This window comes from Festucalex cinctus, chromosome 9 (genome assembly GCF_051991245.1).
Source record: "Festucalex cinctus isolate MCC-2025b chromosome 9, RoL_Fcin_1.0, whole genome shotgun sequence".
In the NCBI taxonomy this organism is placed as follows: domain Eukaryota; kingdom Metazoa; phylum Chordata; class Actinopteri; order Syngnathiformes; family Syngnathidae; genus Festucalex; species Festucalex cinctus.
Window position 1 is genome coordinate 21767603 of NC_135419.1, and position 20000 is coordinate 21787602.

Below are 20000 nucleotides of genomic sequence, written 5' to 3' on the forward strand. Positions count from 1 at the left end.
TGATGAAGTGTGTCCTGAAGCTGTCTTTTGACAGTTCTCTTGTAGAGAGGAGTAGCATGATATTGCTGTTCTCGATTTAAGATCCTCAGCTTATCAAAACTGTCTATATGGTAACAATAACAATAATCATAATAAGGTCTACAAGAACTGTATGGTGTTCAGGGATGAATAGTTTTTCTCATGGATTTTTTTTTTTTTTTTTTGATGTAGTAATAAGTAATGCCACAGCTGATGCACATTTTGAATGACAGGGTTCCTCCCATTACTTCAAAAAATAAAAATATAACATTTATAGAATAAAACTACAAGTATCCCAAAATGCTATAAAAGGTAATGTCACGTTGGCCCCCACATTTAACTCCCCCCGCCACCAACGTCTTATTGCAGATAGAAGGATGTAAAATGAAAAGTGCAGTGTGAGAATCCATTGTAAAGAACGGTTAGGGTTTGCACTATTCAAAAATTTGGTGCCAACATTTTAACTTTTACTGCAAATGAATATCGGCTTCAAATATCGGTTATCTGCCTCCTTGACTACCGATAATCGGAATCGGTATCGGCCCTGAAAAAAGCATATATATATATATATATATATATATATATATATATATATATATATTTATATTAAGGGTGTCACGATTTCGATTTTTTATCGAAATCGATCGAAATTACGTCACGATTTCGAGCATCGAAATAGAAGAGAGGACACACGATTCGATGCCCCCCGCGCCCGCCGCCACCGCCGCCACCGCCACCTCCCAGGAAAGCAAATGAGACGCAGCCATTCAGCTACTGGCTAACGGCACTTGTTAGCTGACTTCTCCTGCAGTCATGATGGCAAGCGCGGACAGACACAGCAATGGTGCTTCAAGCCGCTCCCGCTTCTCTCGTCACCAGTTTGGAAACATTTTGCGTTCCCGGTGAGTTATGTCGACAACGTGAACGTTGTCGATAAAAAGACCACAGTTGCAAGATATGCTATGTGCGCGTACTGTACTCGGCCACGGTGTTACGCCCGGCTCGTCAAGGGGAAGGGAAGTAACACAATAACAGAAAATATAGAGTAGATAAACACGGGTCGACTTTAACATCTGAGTAGTTTTAATTGAAATTTCAGGCAGGGGTTTGACAAGGGAGTGAAAGTGGAAGGTGAACAAATAATAACCGCATTTGACAGAACTGACAGAACGGAGGAGAAACAACAATAACCAATAGGGGTATAATACACGGATACACAATAGCGTCGCGCTGGCACAGTCGTCCAATCGGAGTGTCGCGCTGGCACAGTCGTCCAATCGGAGTGTCGCGCTGGCACAGTCCTCCAATCAGTGTGTCGCGCTGGCGCATTCAAACTGAAGTACCATTATACGGGCACCAGCCGACACAAACACACACATACATACTAGGGGAGCGGAGCCGGCGGCGGGCCCGAGCCGCCAGCCGTAACAACGGGAAACACGACAAACATGACGGGACATTTACGCAGGCATCACAAAGATTTAGATTTATCAAATTCAACTAGAAGTGGGAAAACAACGGTCCAACCAACTATTTCATCCTCATTTACAGTGAAACTTCCACACACTTCAGCTCGCGCGAAACGCCAGATCCATAGGTCTATTTATAGCAGCAGACCTGCAGCCTTGGAAAACGCTGGATTCAAACATTTAATTAGTGTACTTGAACCACGCTACAGTATGCCCAGCAACTGTAAATGTTGGGATATAGTTTGTTCAGGCTGTATTTGTTCCATGACTTTGGATACAATATATTTTTTGTTGTTGTTGCACATTGCACATTATTTTAAGAGGAACGCACAGCACACTGTTGTAACCAAAAACAGTCAATAGATGGCAGGCACCCACTGTGACTTTTTGTTTTTGTTTTTTTATTTTTTATTTTACACTTCAGTAAGAACAAGACGGTTAACTTTATATTGTAAATAAATTCTTTGAATTTGATCATTCCTGCCTAATGTCAATTATCATATATTACATAAATTTACACAAAAATAATATGGAAATTGCATCACCTATATGTAGCCGATCTTTTGAAATAAGATTTACTGTACAATGAATAGAACCAATGATCATAGACTAGCCTTAGCCTACAGAAGCATATGCCTCTGTGTTATAAAGTGGGGGAGCGGGAAAAAAAAAAAAAAAAAAAAAAAAAAAAAATCGAAAAAAAAATCGAATCGTGACCCCAAAATCTAAATTTAAATCGAATCGTGGAGTTGGCGAATCGTGACACCCCTAATATATATATATCTCAGTGTGCTGGGATTAGTAAAGTAGCAATAAGCGTACTGACCAGCAGGGGCGCCACCTCGGGCGCACTTCTGGTTCTTGCCGCAGTGGCGCATCTTCTTCATCAGCTTTCCGCGCGGGAACAGTGCCTGAAAAAGGCGCACACACATAACATGAGCACACGCGCGTCGGCACGGGCTGTGTACGTGTAGCGCGTGGCGGTTACCTGCAGGGGGTGCCAGATGGGCAGCAGAGGATGCTCCGTGTGCTTGCCTTGCGCCTGGCAGGCGGAGCAAAGGTCGTAGTTGGGACACACGCTGCACTTGAAGCGCACGCCCGCCACTGGACCCTCACAGCCGTCGCACATCACGTTGGTGTGCACGGTCGCCAGGTGAGGAGGCGGGGGAGGGGCCGCCACTGCCGCCCCCGCAAAGGCGTTCGGGGGTAAGGCGTGGACCGGGAAGTCGCGGCGGTGCTCCTTCTTCTCTGAAGAACAAAACAAACATTGGCACCAGGGTTATTATTATCGTTTTGAAATTTTCCATTTAAGTTCGATTTGAGTTTTGTTTTTTTAAACCGAGTTAGTTTTAATTCGTTTTCAGGGTGCGTCTGTTAGTTTTAGTTATTTAATAAATGCTTAGTTTTAGATTAGCTTTAGTTAGTTTCAGTATTAGTTTTTTTTTTAATGTGTATTGTGCTCAATATTTTTTTAAAAAAAGCATGGGAGTGACATCATCTTTTCATGCTTTTCTATTGGCTGCTGCAAGATGACGTCACTTCTGTATGACACAATTTTAAACGTCCTTATTCCGGTTAATATCAAAATAAATCGACTTAAAATTATATTTAAAATCATCCCCAAAGTCTCATGCATTTTACCACCAGAGAATAAAACGAAGGACAGTTTTGCTCTAATTAGTTTTTTGCTGTAATTAACTCATTTTAGTTTTGTAAACATAAAATTTTGTTTCAGTTAGTTTTCGTTTTAACGAAATTGTTTTTGGAATTGTAGAGTTTTTATTTCGTTAACTAAAATGTTTTTTGAATTTTAGTTTTGAGGGGTTTTTTTTCTTCCATTTTTTATAGTTAACTAAAATAAGCTTGATTGTCACAAATCCATCAAATGTCAACAACAGTATTATTATCTTTTGGGTTATCTTTATTAATATCAGTACCTTTGAAGTGCTTCAATGTAAATCATATTTAATTCTTGATTATATATTTAAAGTCCCAATTTAAATATGTAGCCTACACTTAAAAAATGTTTTGTATTTATTTTGTTTTAAAATAAAGCATCTCAATATGTTTTTTTTTATTAGATGATATTTAAATAGGTATTTTTCTAACAATGTCCTGGGATTTATTTATTTTTTTTAAATAAAAAAACAAGCATTTTGGTTTCAAATGAAATCTAAATAACTGTTTCCAGTAGCAATCCACATTTTTAAGAATAAAACAGAAAAAAAGTGTTTTGGTTTCTCGCGAATTTGAGAATGTTAGGTCTAATCTTTAGTTGTAAACGCACTTGGAGGTTTTGGACTTTTGGAGAATGACGATGCAGTTTTACCTTTGATGAAAACCCGGAAGACGTCATCCTTGACGCAGGCCACGCCCATGTTGAGCTCGTCATCCGAGGAGAAGGCCACCAGGTCTCCTTCGCAGTCTGGAAAACAAAACAAAAGGCAAAAAACTGCAAAGTCGAATCGAACTTGGTGGAGGCATGAAAAACATGACGCGTGTGTGACCTTTGTAGTACATGTTGAAGGCGGCCTTCTTGAGTCCGGGGAACATCTGGCAAGTTTTGTCGCACAGATGTTCGAAGCTTCCCATCGCGTCCTGCTCCACCAGGAACCTGCGAATCTCCCGAACAGACTCCTCTTTGCCTAGCAAGTAAGCCTTCACCGTCACCGACATCTTTAGACCGATTGTTCTTCTTCTTCTTCCGGTTCTGGTCCGCTTGTGCTTCTTCTTGAGTTCGTTGTCGTCGTCGTTGAATCAACTTGGGTAGCTTATGTTGTGACGCAGCTTTTAAACGCTCTCGCTTAACTTAAGGCTTGCCCACTTCCGGGATGGGCGTAACCCTGGCGAGTCAATATTTACGTGTCGCCTGATAGGGTCAGCGCTTAAGTTCCGCCCACACGGACCAATAAGAGACCGCGATGACGAAGCCTTTTCCAATCGGGGGATTCCCCGCGCGTCATGTGACCCGGCCGCCCAAGCATGACTCGTGGCCCAGAAATTTGCATCGTCATTCGGACGTCGACAACAAAACATTGTTTTAATAAACCGGTATTCAGTTCTTGAATTGAAATAAAACATTTTGAAAACTCAAATAATCGCACAGTCGAGTGTTTATTTTTTTATTAATTACTCACTTCTCCTACTGAACGATTGATTGCTTATACTGTATAGTGATTTCACCACTTATATATACACACACATATATTGTATACCTAAATATATACACATATATATATATATATATATATATATATATATATATATATATATATACACATCTTACTGCGTCTTTGTTATATGATCACCTCATTAAATCTTTTAGGGCTGCAGCTATCAATTATTAACATTATTTCAAATTAACAGTGCAGAAGATGCACAAACTGATTTAGTTTTTGGTTTTGTTAATAAAATGGGCAAAAATGTTGATCATTGCTTTCCAAAGTAAAAGAAGCTGTTTTATAATTGGTTTGCCACAGAAATCGTCAAGAATCAAATCGGGAGGCTGATGATTGGATTGCAACATTAGTGTCTTATTAATTGTCAATATCGACACACTGACATGTATTGAACACATTCAAGGTGCTTTGCTTCAAATTCCTCTTTTGTACAGGTCAAAATCAAAACAAAAGCTGCATCTAAATGGAAGAAGGAAATCTTTCAACGTTTGAGTGCCACCAATTTGTTGCCATTTCATATTGAACACTCCCCACAAGTGTTTTATGAACGTATGAAATATGAACTTTATTAACCTTTGTTGAAACATCACTTTTGTCGCATGACTGGAGAATTTTGTTTGCGTCACAAAGAAAAAAGTGCAACCTTTGGAGACGTTTTTTCCCGAACATTCCCGTTGCCACGCCAACCGATTCCGGTTGGTCCGGTTGGACGAGCGATGCGCGACTCATTTGGATACGGGCCAACACAAACACAAGACGAGTAAAAACAACAACAGAGAAACAGAAACAGGGAAGAATGGAAAAAGGTGTGGCTCATATGTAGAGGGGGTGGTACTGTCGAGACGTGAGTCGTTTGCGGCAGGTGGGGCACGAGTGCGAGCGGCGCAGGGCATCTCGCAGGCACTGGCTGCAAAAGACGTGGCCACATTTGGTGGACACCACCAGACGCCCGCTCGACACCATCTCCGCAACAACAACAACAACAACAACATCGTCAGATGAGTATTCGTTCGCAACGCCGGACGGACGCCACCTGTGGCGCTCTCACCTCCGAGTATGTGTCCATGCACACGGGGCAGCTGATGGTTCCCGGGGTCAACCTGAACACAGGCACACGCACATCAACTGGATTCATCTCTTTTGTGGATGGATCGTTTTGCGACGACGCTCTGAAATATGATGCCAATTCGTGAGCTACACGTTTCTCAAGCTGGCTTGACGTGATCATCATGTGTACAACAGCGGTGGGCAAACTGGGTACTCGACAGGGTTATTATTCGTGTTGTTCCGATACTGGTATCGGCATAGGCCCCGATACTGCATTAAAACAGTGGTATCGATGAGTACTAACAGGTAACATGCCGATACCTAAATTCCCACACTAATATAGGACACTTTGGATGCAGCATCTTCTGTCTTGCTCGTGCACAACATTCACTGATATGTGACATATTCACTGCATGCTGATCTTAGATATCTTATTGGCCCTTGAATGCTCTGAACCAATGGCAGGACAGCTTTTTCATGTTGAGGGGGTGGGGGGGAAAAAAAAACAAACAACTTAGGTATCGGTATCGGCCAATACTGCAAAGCTGGGTATCGGGGGGCCAAAAAAATGATATCGGAACAACACTAGTTATCATAATTTGGGAATTTTCATTTCCGTTAGTTTTTATTTTGTTTTTTTAATTTAGTTTTAATTAGTTTTCAGGGTGGTTCTGTTACTTTTTATTAGTTTTAGTTATTTAAAGGGGTACTTGACTCATTGAGCCATTTTCAGCAGTTAACAGTTCAGATTTTGTCTATAAGTAATGTGGTAACTTCCATTATTTTGCATGCACAATTAGTTTTCTACTTGCTGTCGACTGGTGATGACCTCACCTGTGCTGAGGAAGTAGGTAACGACCAAACCCAGAAAACAGCTGAGCCATGTTTGGCCGTTACCTACTTCGTCAGCACAGGTGAGGTCATCATCAGTCGACAGCAAGTAGAAAAATTACTTTTTTTAAAAAGGTATTAATTGTACATGAAAAATAATGAAGTTATCAAATTTATTCTGGACAAAATAGTAATTTTTCACTGCTGAAAATCTTCTATGAGTATCCCTTTAAAAAAATGCTTAGTTTGGGTTAGTTTCAATATTTGTTTTATTTTTTTTATTGTTTATTTTTTTTTAAATATGTGTATTACTTGTGTGCAATACAGTGTTCCCTCATTTTTCACTCGGGTTAGCTTCCAAAAAAATACCCACAATAAATGAAATCCACAAAGTAGTTAGGTTTATGTTTAACATTTATTTGAAATGTTTTAAGGCTGTAAAATGTACACACTTTTCTCATTGAAGCATTTTTTATTTTCTCACATTTCTCTGAATATGGTTCTGTTAGTTTTTATTGGATTTAGTTATTTTATAAATGCTTCATTTTAGTTTAGTTGTAGTTAGTTTAAGTATTTTTTTTTGTTTTGTTTGTTTATTTAATGTGCATTACTTGTGTGCAATATTAAAAAAAACAGCATGGGACTGATGTCATGTGAAAGTGCTTTTCTATTGGCTGTTGCTAGATGATGTAATTTCCGTGTGACACGCTTTCATACGTCCTTATATGGTATATGCCACGGAAGAGACGGGTGTACGATAATTATCGTATTTGTACGATAATTTGACCCTATGTACGATGTACGATAAATAATCCTAAAAGATGGCAAATGTACGATAATTTGACCATTTCATATTATTGCCGGCGAAGCTGAAACTGCCAGTTTTTTTTTCTAACCCTGAAGGCATCTGTTGTCATGTGGCATAATAACAGCCAATCGCGCTTTGCTGAGCGTGAGAAACGAGTGACGTCCATGCATTGATTGGATAAATGGTAAGTGTCCGCCCCCAGGAGATACTCACAGACAGGAAATCGCGCAAGACTCAAATCACCAAAACAACGTGAATGAGAGCCAAAAGCAGAAAACAGAGGAGAGATAAACCGAAGCAAAATGAATTCTATTGAAGGTGATATTGAGGAGGGACGAGAGACAAGAAAGAGAAATAAGCAGCATTGTCCACAAACTTACAGAAAAGAATTGGAAAGCCACTTTGCCGGTTGGCTGAAACCTGTTGTGGGTTTACATGGTAAGCCTTTTCCCTTGTTGGAACACCGAGCTGTTGGCTGAATTAAAGGTTTAAAAAAAAATGTGTTGCTTTGAACACCCCTTTTTCTTTTATTAGTTTTTATTTTGTTCCTTAGACCCCAATCTTAGATCTGACAGAGGCATCTTTTGAATTACAGTTATAATTCTTTAATAGAAAATATACAAGTTTCCTCCTGTAAACATCATTCAGCATATATATTGAAGGCAAATTGTAAAATGTCAGAAGTCCTCTTGTTTACAAATGTTAAAACATCATAAATCATGCTGTTTCTACTAAGTGCTGTCTCAAATGTAATGTAAATGTATAGGATCGTATACTTAGGAACGTTTCTTTCTTGGGAGTAGTAACATGGCGGCCTCGCGGCTTCAAAAGTCTTGGCCTGGCTATCCAGTAATATATACAGATCAGTGACGTTAACTCGCAACGAAGCTCTGAGTGCCTGTAAGCCGCGAGCGCTTTTAAACACAAGAACAACTATATTTGACTGTCGCGAATCAGTGTATTTTGGTTATGACGGGTGTACGATAATTTCCATCAAAATATGATAATTTTAAGTCTATGGTACGATAATCCTATATTTCCCAACTGGCAACACTGGGTGGGACTTCCGACTTCCATGATTTTGCACATGAGCTTTGATTCCGGTCCGGGTTGCGAATGCGCACAAAGTCGGAAGCACAAGTATTGGGACGCAACCCACATGTCGCAAACCCAACCGGAACCAAAGCTCGTGCAGAAACAGTCCCGCCTCTTCCGTGGCCTATACCCCATTCGGTTCATATCAAAATAAATGTACTTCATATCACATTTCAAATCAAACCCAAAGGCTCATGCATGAAGTGAATTACCAAAGATGAAAAGTAAGGACATTTTTGCTATCATTATAGTTTTAGTTAGTTTTGTAAACATAAAATGTAGTTTCAGTTAGCTTTTGTTTTTTTAGGAAGCATTTTCGTTTTGATTTAATTTTGTTAACAAAATAGTTTTTTTGAATTTGAGTTTTTTGGTTGGTCCTTGAGCACGTTTCGGATGTTTGCCTTCTCCAACACAGCTGATATATGATCAGCTCATCAGCAAGCTCTGCAGAAGCCTGATAACGGAATCAGCTGTGTCAGAAGACGGAAAGCTCCAAAAGCTGCAGGACTCTGGCCCTCCAGGACCCAGTTTTCTAACCCCTGTTCTACAAGGTGAAGATGACTTGTGTTCATTAAGTGTGTGATGCGTCTCTTTTCCATGTGGGACCTCCCCAGGAACTGGAAACGGAAAAGGTGTCTTGACTAGATTTCATTTTGATTTGCCATGTTTGTCTTTCTTATATTGCTGATGCGGGGCCACTCAATCTGACGACCCGGGCAGCCGACGTGCTTCTCACCTGTTGGAGCTGTGTGTCTGGATGGAGGTCAAGGTGTTGGCGCTGGGGACGGAAGTTGAGTCGTCGTCGTCGCTGCTGCTGACGACGTAACTTTCCCTCAAGTTGCTCCTCCGGCGTCGATGACCTGATTGATTGGTGGATACGGGCAGCGTCACGGCAACGTATTATCAAACGGATACGTCAAGTCCAATGTGTTGTACCTTCATCCACCAGCTGGGGGAGCGCCATGGACACGTGACCGCAGCAAGAAGAAGAAGAAGAAGAGTTAGTTTGAACCAATGCTTGACTTTGGTGCCACATTTTGACTGCTGGGAAGTTTCAAGGACAATTTTGAGGCCAACATGTCGTTCCACGCCACCCCTCGTTTGTCAAAACGTTGTAGCTGGTGACCAGTGTCATGGAAAATAATTATTTCGCACGTATGCACATAAGTTTACACTTTATTGTAGAGACCTGTATTTTCTTTCACTTTTCATTTCTTGTACATGAAGCAATATGGAAGTGACCTTGACTGATAAGCTTGCACGCAAGAGACTGTTTGCCTTCCTGCCTAACTGACCCTCCCTTTCTCCTCCCAAATTCCAAACCATGCAGCATAAACAATCTTGCCATGATTCTTTACTGACACTCTCTCACAGATCTTGTTTGAAGACTGCTCTCTTAGACGCGTGTCCATGTCACGCTTCAAACATAAAGAAACCCAAAAGACAAATTGTTTAACAGACAGTTTCATTCATCTTGCCGAACTGCTGAAAATTCCTCAACACTATACATGGTCGTTTAAAAAACGCCTTACTATACATGGTCATTTAAAAAATAAAAATAATAATAATAATAATAATAATAATTGTTTAAAAAAAGATGGCTGTATAAAAATAAAAAATATTTACTATACATGGTCTTTTTTTTTTAATAAAAAAACAACTTCATGAACATGGTCTTTTTTTAAAAATAAATAAATAAATAAATAAAAAAAAGCCTTCCTAAACGGTCTTTTTAAAAAAAAAAAAAAAAAAACGAAAAAAAAAAACACCTTCATAAACATAGTTAAATAAAAATAAAAAGCCTTACCAAACATGGTCTTTATTTTTATTTTTTTTTTAAATAAAAAAATAAATAAAAAGTCTTACTATACATGGTCACAAAAAAAAAAAAAAAAAAAAAAGCCTTACTAAACATGGTCGTTAAAAAAAAGCCTTACTAAACGTGGTCTTTGTTTACATATATAAAAAAAATAAAACCTTACTAAAGATGTCGTAAAAAAAAAAAAAAACACACACAAAAAAAACAAAACATTACTATACATGGTCTTTTTTCTAATTAAAAAAAATAAATTACTAAACACATTCTTAATGCGATCATATATTGAATTTGAACAAAAAAAGAAAAAGAAAAGTGCAACACCGCAGCAGCTCCTCATGGAGCAGTGTTTCTCAATTCTGTCCCCAGGCCCCACTTGCCAGCCTGTTTTCCAACACAGGTGAGGATCGTTATCAGGCTTCTCCTGAGCTGGCTGATTAGCTGTCATTGGAATCAGCTGCATTGGGAATTGGGAGACATGGAAAACAGGCTGGCTAACCCCGGGTTTTCACTGGATGCGGTTGCGGTGCGGTTGCGGTGCGGTCCGGCGACGCAAGCAATTAGATTCCATTCATTCGAATGGTGCAGTTTACACCGCTTGCGGGTGCGTTGCGTGTCGACTGCGGAAGGCCTGCGGCGTGCCGCAAGCCTTCCGCAAGGATAGCCTATTTTCTATTTTTGCCGGACGCCGCAGCGGTAGGCCTCCGGCAAATGGCAAGCTAGCACAAAACACATCGAGCGGGACAGGAAGACCGAGGCAGTTTCAAAATAAATTTCCGGTTACTTTTCAGAATAAAACACTCGCCAGCTCCTATTTCGCAAGTTTTTCAGCAAAACGTGACGTGGGCGTCGCCGGGCCATGTGCTCATTCACGGTTTAGACACCACCGAACATGGACGAGGAGAGCTTTATATTGGAGGTAGAAAACCACAAAATAATATATGACACGGCACATCCTTTTTATAAGGACTGTAATGTATTGTGAGTTTGATGTTCGCGATTGCTTGTTGTGCCCGTCTCGCTTGACGTACTGAGCGGCAGCCGGACGCGGAAGACAGAAATAAAGAGTGGACCCGCACTGACCCGACTCTCGTTATTAATATACTTTACAAGGACAACCAAAAAAAGGATGCTGCATGGAATCTCATAGCAGAAGAAGAATAAAATGTTAAATCAAAAGAAGTCCACCTCTCGTTGTGAAATGCCACATGATCGCGCGCGCGCGGTCCCGCGAGACACGTTGGGAAGTGGGCGGCGACGGAGCTGCCGGACCGCAGCTGTGCGGAGCCGGTGTGGATTGACAAAAAAATTGACCCGTCCGGAGCACGCAGTCAAGACGCACCGCACCGCAACCGCACCGCAACCGCATCCAGTGAAAACCCGGGGTAAGGGGGCCTGAGGACCGGAATTGAGAAACACTGTACTGTCATAGAGGAAGGCGGCGTGGGTGAACATTGCTGCTCGGGTCAATGCCGAAATTTAAATGTAGTCCTTTGCAATCACAATATTACAGGGGAAACCTGTTGAATGATAGCTTATTCATTCATTTCATTTAGGTGCAATCCTGCGAGGGAGAAGCGCATTTGATTTAAGATGAAATAGAAAAACAGTCAAACGGGTATAAGAAAAAGACAGAGCGTGATACATGCTGCGAGCGCATTTGACTATACGTCTGGTAATGTTGCAAATCAGATTAAGTTGTGCATGTAGATGATGGGCTGTTATGTGAAACGCAGTACCGCTCAAAAAGGCGGAAATGCCAGATATATGCAGTCTGATAACATTCTCGCGACGAATGTCTCCCTGCGCAATATTGCGGCACCTTCATCAATAGACTCATTGTGAAAATGACATGCCATGTTGGTGACAAAAGTGGAGTTTACGCTATAGACTACAGGCGTATTTACGCAAAAAGTGGCCGCAGCGGACTGAATGAATGAGGAAATGAATTGTCGCGTGTGTGTCTGAAAGGGGGACAGAGTAAACGCCGAGGTTCCTTGTGGAAGACCTGCTACCGACCAGGTTAGGTTGACGGACCATGTTGCTATGGTAACTGACCGAGAGCTTAAATGACCTCTTTTCATGAAAAAAGCTAGAGTTCCCTCTTATCCTCTAGTTTCACTTATCTCCCTTTCTGAAACCAGTTTCCCACGTTTCTCACTAAACCTGCTTTGTCAAATACATCCATGGTCTTTTTTTTTTTTATTATTATAAAAAACAAAACACCTTACTAAACATGGTCGTTAAAAAAAATATATATATATATATATATATTATTAATGGTCTATATAAATGGTCGTATATGGAAAATCATTATTTAGCACGTATGCACATACGTTTACACTTTATTGTAGACACTATTTTCTTTAACAATGGGCTTTTCATTTCCTGTACATGAAGCAAGAGACTGCTTGCCTTCCTGCCTAGCTGATCCTCCCTTTCTCCTCCCAAAGTCTGAACCATGCAGCATAAACAATTTTGCCAGGATTCTTTACTGACACTCTCTCATAGATCTTGTTTGGAGACTGCTGTGTTAGACTTGTTTACACTTCAACGTTCAAAAATAGAGAAACCCAAAAGGCAAATTGTTTAACAGACTGTTTTTATTCATCTCGCCTAACTGCTGAAAATTCTACAACACTATACACAGTCGTTTAAAAAACAACTGGGGTTGTTCTTTAAAAAAAAAAAAAAAAAAAAAAAACGAAAAAAAAAAAACACCTCACATGGTTGTTTAAAAAATAACGTGACCTTCATATCCTGATATTATCGTATTGTGATGTTTGGATATCATTACATCCCTAGTTTCTAATAAGTAGTGTCTGAAATGTTGGATCGTGTTGGATCATGTTTCGGATGGTATGCCGAGAAATGTTTCTTGGGAGGAACAATATGGCCACCTCACAACCTCAAAAGTCTTGACCTATCGGCTGTCCAGTCATATATGCAGATCAGTGTCGGAAATGCTCGCCACAGCTCGTTTCCTCTTTGTGTGCGTGCATGCGTGTGTGGTTTACCAGCACGGAGTCGTTGTTGGTGAGGTCGACAACATGCGTGGAGGCTTCCGCCGCCTCCGACGTCAGATCCACCACCTCCTCAACACCTGAACAGCAACAAGTTGTTGACAAGCGACGGCACGTCGGATGATTTTTTTTTTCCTGTCGTGACTCACCGTCGTCATCCTCCACGTTGTCCATCACGTTGACTGTCTCGGCAGCGGCAGCGGCGGCAGCGGCAGCAGCGCCGAGCACCCACCGCTCTTGGGGGCGGCTTCTTCTGCCGCCGTTAGCCCGTCGGTTAGAGTGGGCCGCTCTGTTAGTGCTAGCGTGGCCGCGGGGTTTGGGGCTGCCGGACACCAGCAGGCTCCCCACGGTCCTCCTCTTCCTCTGCGCACACAAACACACAAACTGCTCCAAAATTGTAGAAAATAAAAATGCTTTTGACGGGCAAATGACAAGGATGCACAACTGTCTTTGAAAGACCCCGAGGATCTTGTAAACATAAGCGTATTTCTTGCCATGGTCAAGTTGGCTCTTTTTCAAGGCGGATGTGACCTTCAACTCAACTCAACTCAACTTTATTTAAGTAGCGTTTTCAAACAGCCTGAGCAGTCACAAAGCGCTTTACAGAAACACAAAAAACAAACATAACATAACATAAAACATGAACACCAATACAACCGCGTCGTCTTCATGGAGGACGGTGCACTGACGGAGGACGGCACGCACGCGCAGCTCATGGCCAGCGGGAGGCGCTACTGGCGACGGAGGGAGGGAGCGAGGAACTCTTCCACCACCCACCCACCATGTGAGCCTGAGTCCGGCCCGAACGTGATTTGTTGTTGCCGGACGTTTTCGACAACAATACATTTTTGCTTCCAAGAAAAATAGACTTAGTTTGTGGACCCAAGTTTCAGAAGCTGTTTAGGGTGACTTTGAAAACAAAGTTGCTGATGAATTGCATGACCGATTTGTTCATTGAAAGCAGACAAAATGTTGGCGAATTGTCCCTAGGTGTGCTTGTGAGTGTGGATGGTTGTTCGTCTCTGTGTACCCTGCGATTGGCTGGCAACCAGTCCAGTGTGTCCCCCGCCTACTGCCCAAAACCAGCTGAGATAGGCTCCAGCACCCCCCGCAACCCTTGTGAGGAATAAGCGGTCAAGAAAATGGATGGATGGATGGATGGATGATGGATGGACAATACAATCACAACAAATCAACATTCTTCCATCCCTACATACGCTTTGATGTTTGAAGCGGTTTTAGATGAAAGAGAACAGAATCAGGCAGGACATGATATATTTACAAATATCCATCCATCCATCCATTTTCTTGACCGCTTTATTCCTCACAAGGGTGGCGGGGGCTGCTGGCGCCTATCTCAGCTGGCTCTGGGCAGTAGGCAGGGGACACCCTGGACTGGTTGCCAACCAATCACAGGGCACACAGAGACGAACAACCATCCACACTCACATGCACACCTAGGGACAATTTGGAGCGCCCAATTAACCTGCCATGCATGTCTTTGGAATGTGGGAGGAGACCGGAGTACCCGGAGAAGACCCACGCGGGCACGGGGAGAACATGCAAACTCCACCCAGGAAGGTCCGAGCCTGGACTCGAACCGGAGACCTCAGAACTGGAAAGCGGACGTGCTAACCACTCGACTACCGTGCCGCCCCATATTTACAAATAGATAAAAAAAAAAAAAAAAAAAATGGATGTTTTGCTCCGTACATTCTTTGAAATTTGACTCAATGTGAGACTCCAAGTGGTTTTAGTGCTTTAAGCTGGTGTATTTTGCTTAGATTTCTTTTTGTTTGACCTGTCTTTATTGCAGGGCTAATTTTTGACTTTTGACACAGTAATAGTTGTTTTAAAGTGCTTTTTAAATAAAGTGGAGTTGGAAAGACAAAGGGTATTTGGTCAAAATCCTGACAAAAGTCAGCCAAATTGTCATTATGCGTTTAACAAGCAAAACAGGGTTGCCATATTTGTCCAGAAGATTTAGTGCTTTTTTGGGGGGGGTCGCGCTTGGTATTTTCTGGTAAGCAGCTGCCAAGCGCAATAATCGGCCACGAGAACTTGGGTGTCGACAGGTCGTTCTCGGCCATTGTTAGCAGAATCATTTGAGCTTTCTGTCAAAGTGACATATAATGTCAATGAAATGTCAAAATGACGTGTTTGGCAAATTACTCAAGCTTTCACAAATCATCAGCTAACTGACTTGTTTGGTGTCGCACTTGATGACTAAATCAAACTGCAAAGGGCCAACATATTTGAAAAGACTTGACTTGTTTTTTTTCTTCTTCTTTCCTTTTCCATTATGTGTCTTTGTACACCAACTTGGACTACAGCTTACTGAATTATTAGCGTCAAGACTCAATCAAGCACACATCTCCACTTGTTATGTAGGTAGCCACAGCCAATGAAATGCCTCCTTTCCCTTAACAAGTGATTTGACTTCTTTGTAAACACAAAACGGACATATTCACAACAAACACGAACTAGCATGGACACGCCAACTCGATGACGTCAACTGACACTTTACAAAACGAATTAGCATTAGCATTAACGTTAGCTTTCGTGGCTGTGTGATGTCCAAACCTTTGTCTTGTGTGCCAACTTACAGTGTTGCTCATTGCAGGGGGGCGAAAACGGCAGTAGCGGGACAAGCTGGACACACACACACACAGTTATTAGTTTGCATTCTTGTACAAACCCCCCCCCAAAAAAAACACTCAAGCCGCGCGTGCCATTTAGCTGCTCGGGAAGGATTCCGAAGCGTTCAAGGTTTTAGCACCTCAACGTCAAACGAGCAAAAGCGCAGTTAGAGCCAAGCGAACGCACCTAGCACTAGTCAGCCGTTGGCGACGTCACTCACCGCCCGCCTCAGTGCGCCGCGTTCCTCTCCTCGTCGTTAGCTTCCTCGCTCCCGCTTGTCGTCGTCGGCGGCTGTTTGGCGGGCGAACAATTTCAGTTTGAACGTCGAAAATGGACATCAGAGACGGTCACGTTGAAAGCGCCAACGAGAGCAAATGAGTCAAGTTCGTAAGTACTCCCACCCGCTTGACAACGTTACGCTACTGCTAACAATAGTGAGTGACACTCTTGAAGCCTGCCGAGCGCGACAGCGCCGCCCTGTCGGACTGGAGGGAGGCCAAAAAACAAAACAAAAAAAACCCATAGTATTCTGTGCATATTATTTCTAGTTTCGTTGCAAAGTCAAGTCAAGGCCTTTCATTGAAAAGGCTCGCAAGGACGGTAAAAAAGCCTACTTTGTGGGCTGTCGGGGGTTCATTGAAGGCTCAGAAGTTGACCAAACTCTAGGATGAAGTTGCTGCTTTGAACTTGCATTTGACTGACTTTTCTTTGTTGAATAGTTATATTCTATACCGCTAATAAGTTATGTTGGTTGAGTTCATCATACTTGTTGTATGAAAGTTGGACGTGAATGGTCATTTGCATTTGTTTTTTCTTACCGAGATTTTATTTAAGGTAGCAGTGCTCGGTCCCTTTTAGTTGTATATTAATACTACTTTCTAAACTTTAATACTTGTTCTGACTATTTGTTTTTGTATGTTTGATTTTTTTTATTTTATTTTGAATGTCATTGACATTGATATCCCTTAATGCCAGGGGGTTAAGACATCTGTGTAAGCGTAAAGCCTTGTTTGTATTTGCCAAGAAATTTAAAACTGACTTTTGTTTTTTTCAAGAGAGTCACTCTTGAGGTCCAGACGTAAGTTTCTGGAGGTCCCAGTGGGGAAATGATGTGTGGTTTTCACATGGTTCTGCAAGATCAGCAGGTGTTACAACACTTAAAGGTAATTTTTGTGGAAATGTTCTATTTTCAGAGTGTGATTCCCTCGGTCATTATGTTTGTCTTATAATTGACTGTGGTAATGCAATCTTTATTACTATAAATTTATACGGTTATAATACTAGACACGGAAATGACAGTTTAATTGATTCTTTAGAAACCAAACTGATGGTATGGCTTTCTAAATATCCAAATGCAACTTTGATTATAGGAGGAGACTTTAATGTTACTTTAGACAATACACTGGATAGGTGGCCTACTAAACAAAATGTAACTCGTAATGTAAGATTGGAAAATCTCATGGAAAAATTTAATCTTATAGATATATGGAGAAGGAAGTTTCCTGATGATAAATTATTTACTTGGAGTAACCGTTCAGGCTCGAAACAGTCGCGCATTGATTTCTGGCTGATATCCAATAACTGGCCTGAAGACAGAGTTGCGGTCGACATCCTTACAACACCTCTTACAGACCATAGAGCAATATACATTAAACTGCAGCTCTGCACATCTGAAAGCAATCTTCATAGGTCGTCATATTGGAAATTAAATGGTTCACTTTTAGGGCATTCTGTTGTAAAATCTGAAATTACAAAGATGATTGATACTTTTTTTTAGCAAGGCAGTAAGTGAGGGTTCATATGGTTTAAATTGGGAACTTTTTAAGTTTGAAGCAGGTAAATTTTTAAGAAGGTATGGAGCCCAATTGACGAAAGCCAGGGTAGTAGCAGAAGAAAAAATAATTGTACAAATTTCCTCGATCTACCAACAACCCCCAGAACAGATTAATGAAGAAGATAAGATAATGCTAAGACAACTCCAACATAACCTTGATGAAATTTATCGGCACAAAGCCGAGGGTGCGTTTGTTAGGTCGAGGAAAAAATGGCTTGAGGAGGGAGAGCAGAATTCTGCCTATTTTTTTCGTTTGGAAAAACACCTCTCAACATCCAACACAATCCATCAATTAAACATTAATGGTACAATAATAGATGATGCAAAACTTCTTTCTATGTTTTGTGGTGACTTTTATGCAAAGTTGTATGATTCAAATTATAATGCGGAGGCTGCTGCACTCTTTATAGACTCGGTGAATAACACACAAATCATAGTCTCGTCAGACATTTTTGTGACACTCCGTTTGATATCGAGGAAGTAGTGAAATCTATTGCGTCTCTAAAAACTAATAAATCTCCAGGAACGGATGGTTTGGTCTCCGAGTTCTATAAAGTGTTTTCAGATCAGTTGGCTCCAGTCTTATTACAAGTTTATGTGGAAGCCATAGAGATTGGCGCTCTCCCCCCAAGTCTCACTCAAGGCCTCATTACATTACTTCCTAAACCTAACAAGGACACCCTTTATATTGACAACTGGAGACCTATTTGTTTACTGAATAATGATTATAAAGTTTTAGCTTTAATACTAGCAAGAAGAACATGTTCTAGACACGATTATAGATGAGACACAGTCTGGCTTTATGATGGGTAGACACATCTCTAATAATGTCAGGCTTGTTTGAGATATTCTTGACTACTCTGACCTCGTATTTGACGACTCTTTCATCCTCTTTTTGGACTTTTACAAAGCCTTTGACACAATTGAACATGACTTTATTTTCTTATGTCTAAAAAAATTTGGCTTTGGGGATTTATTCTGTAACAGTGTTAAAACATTATATAATAAGGCAAATAGTTCTGTTAAAATGAAAAATGGTACTACACAGAGATTCAGTGTTAAGCGCGGTATACGTCAAGGCTGCCCAATTTCGCCATACTTGTTTTTACTCTGTACACAAATTCTGGCTTCTCATATTTCAAATAGTGCTATTCAAGGTATACATATTGCTGAGAGAGAGGTTATCATCAGCCAAGTGGCTGATGATACAACAATTTTTCTTAAGAATGCCAGTCAAGTAGCTATTGCTCTTAACATTATAAATGAATACTCAAAGGCTTCTGGCTTGACACTAAATGTGAATAAATGCCAACTCTTGCCTGTTAGGAACTGTATGGAAACCAGTATTTGTAATATTAAGATCCAAATGAAAGCAACTTATTTAGGCCTTGTTATTTGTAAAGATGAAACAACAAGAATGCTCGATAATTTCATTCCACTGATTAAGAAAACACAAACTAAGTTAAATCGATGGCTGCAAAGAAATGTAACTTTGAAAGGGAGAGTTTTACTTACTAAGGCAGAGGGCTTATCTCGTTTGACTTGCGCTGCTCTATCCCTTCATGTAGATAATAAAATTTGTAAGGATGTCGACCGTATGCTCTTTAACTTCCTATGGAAGAACCGTACACATTATATAAGAGAGTGTTGTCATGAACAGCTATGAGTCTGGAGGTCTCAATGTACTGGACTTTACTACATTACATAATACATTTAAAGTTAATTGGGCTAAACATTTTATTAAAAATCCTGTTTCAGTTTGGAACTTTATTCCTCATTATGTTTTTGCGGAATTTGGTGGTTTAAATTTTAGTTTAAGTTGTAATTATAATGTGGACAAAATTCCTGTTAAACTATCTGTTTTCCACAAACAAGTTTTTTTTGGCATGGTCAATGATTTACAAGCATAATTTTTCGCCACATAAATATACAATATGGAACAACAAAGACATTTTATACAAGAATAAATCTCTTTATTTTTCTGACTGGGTAGAGAAAAAGGTGCTTTTCGTCCGGCAGTTATTTGACAGCAATGGGCAACTCATGTCTTATTTAGAGTTTTTGAATACCTACAAATTTCAAGTTTCTCCAAAACAATATAATATTGTATTTAATGCAATACCAACTGGAGTTAAAATGCTTTTTAAAAATAATTCTGTGTTGCCCTGTCCTCTTTCTCTCCCCAGTATTTTAGAGACAGAGATTGGTCATTTCTGTCTGACATCAAGTAATAATGGCAA

The 20000-nt window shown here is 40.7% G+C and overlaps 2 protein-coding genes and 1 long non-coding RNA gene across 9 annotated transcripts in view; 1 reads left to right on the forward strand and 2 right to left on the reverse strand.

Moving 5' to 3' along the window:
- Positions 1 to 4338, reverse strand: part of sqstm1 (sequestosome 1) — a 10696-nt gene extending 6358 nt beyond the window's left edge. Inside the window, exons 1-4 of the mRNA XM_077531100.1 lie at positions 3995 to 4338; positions 3817 to 3912; positions 2476 to 2735; positions 2314 to 2398 (exon numbers count right to left, since the gene is read on the reverse strand). Coding sequence (XP_077387226.1) covers positions 2314 to 2398; positions 2476 to 2735; positions 3817 to 3912; positions 3995 to 4163 — 610 coding nt within the window. The 5' untranslated portion in view covers positions 4164 to 4338. The remainder of the gene's footprint in view (positions 1 to 2313; positions 2399 to 2475; positions 2736 to 3816; positions 3913 to 3994) is intronic.
- An 867-nt stretch (positions 4339 to 5205) lies between these two features.
- LOC144025293 (E3 ubiquitin-protein ligase RNF4-like) lies at positions 5206 to 16441 on the reverse strand. Of its 7 annotated transcripts, none has more exons than XM_077531102.1 (8): positions 16113 to 16441; positions 15893 to 15938; positions 13436 to 13670; positions 13281 to 13366; positions 9384 to 9396; positions 9184 to 9307; positions 5715 to 5835; positions 5206 to 5629 (listed from the first exon to the last, which is right to left on the reverse strand). In XM_077531102.1, the coding sequence occupies exons 2-8, from the start codon at positions 15902 to 15904 to the stop codon at positions 5480 to 5482; spliced, it is 741 nt and encodes a 246-aa protein (XP_077387228.1). In that variant the 5' UTR covers positions 15905 to 15938; positions 16113 to 16441; the 3' UTR covers positions 5206 to 5479. The 7 variants fall into 7 exon arrangements, with proteins under 7 accessions (XP_077387228.1, XP_077387227.1, XP_077387231.1 ...); XM_077531101.1 differs by having other exon boundaries at positions 16147 to 16440; XM_077531105.1 differs by having other exon boundaries at positions 13436 to 13649; positions 16113 to 16439.
- Positions 7300 to 9715, forward strand: LOC144025295 (uncharacterized). Its single transcript, XR_013284830.1, has 2 exons — positions 7300 to 8998; positions 9168 to 9715. It is a non-coding gene; the product is annotated as an uncharacterized LOC144025295 (long non-coding RNA).
- Positions 16442 to 20000: the final 3559 nt, after the last annotated feature.

Excerpts from the sequence above, each read along its gene's own strand:
- LOC144025293 (XM_077531102.1), bottom strand. Across the intron at positions 13,367-13,435 it reads CAACGTGGAGGATGACGACG|GTGTTGAGGAGGTGGTGGAT; the intron begins GTGAGTCACGAC and ends GTTGCTGTTCAG. Across the intron at positions 5,630-5,714 it reads GCATGGACACATACTCGGAG|ATGGTGTCGAGCGGGCGTCT; the intron begins GTGAGAGCGCCA and ends GTTGTTGCGGAG.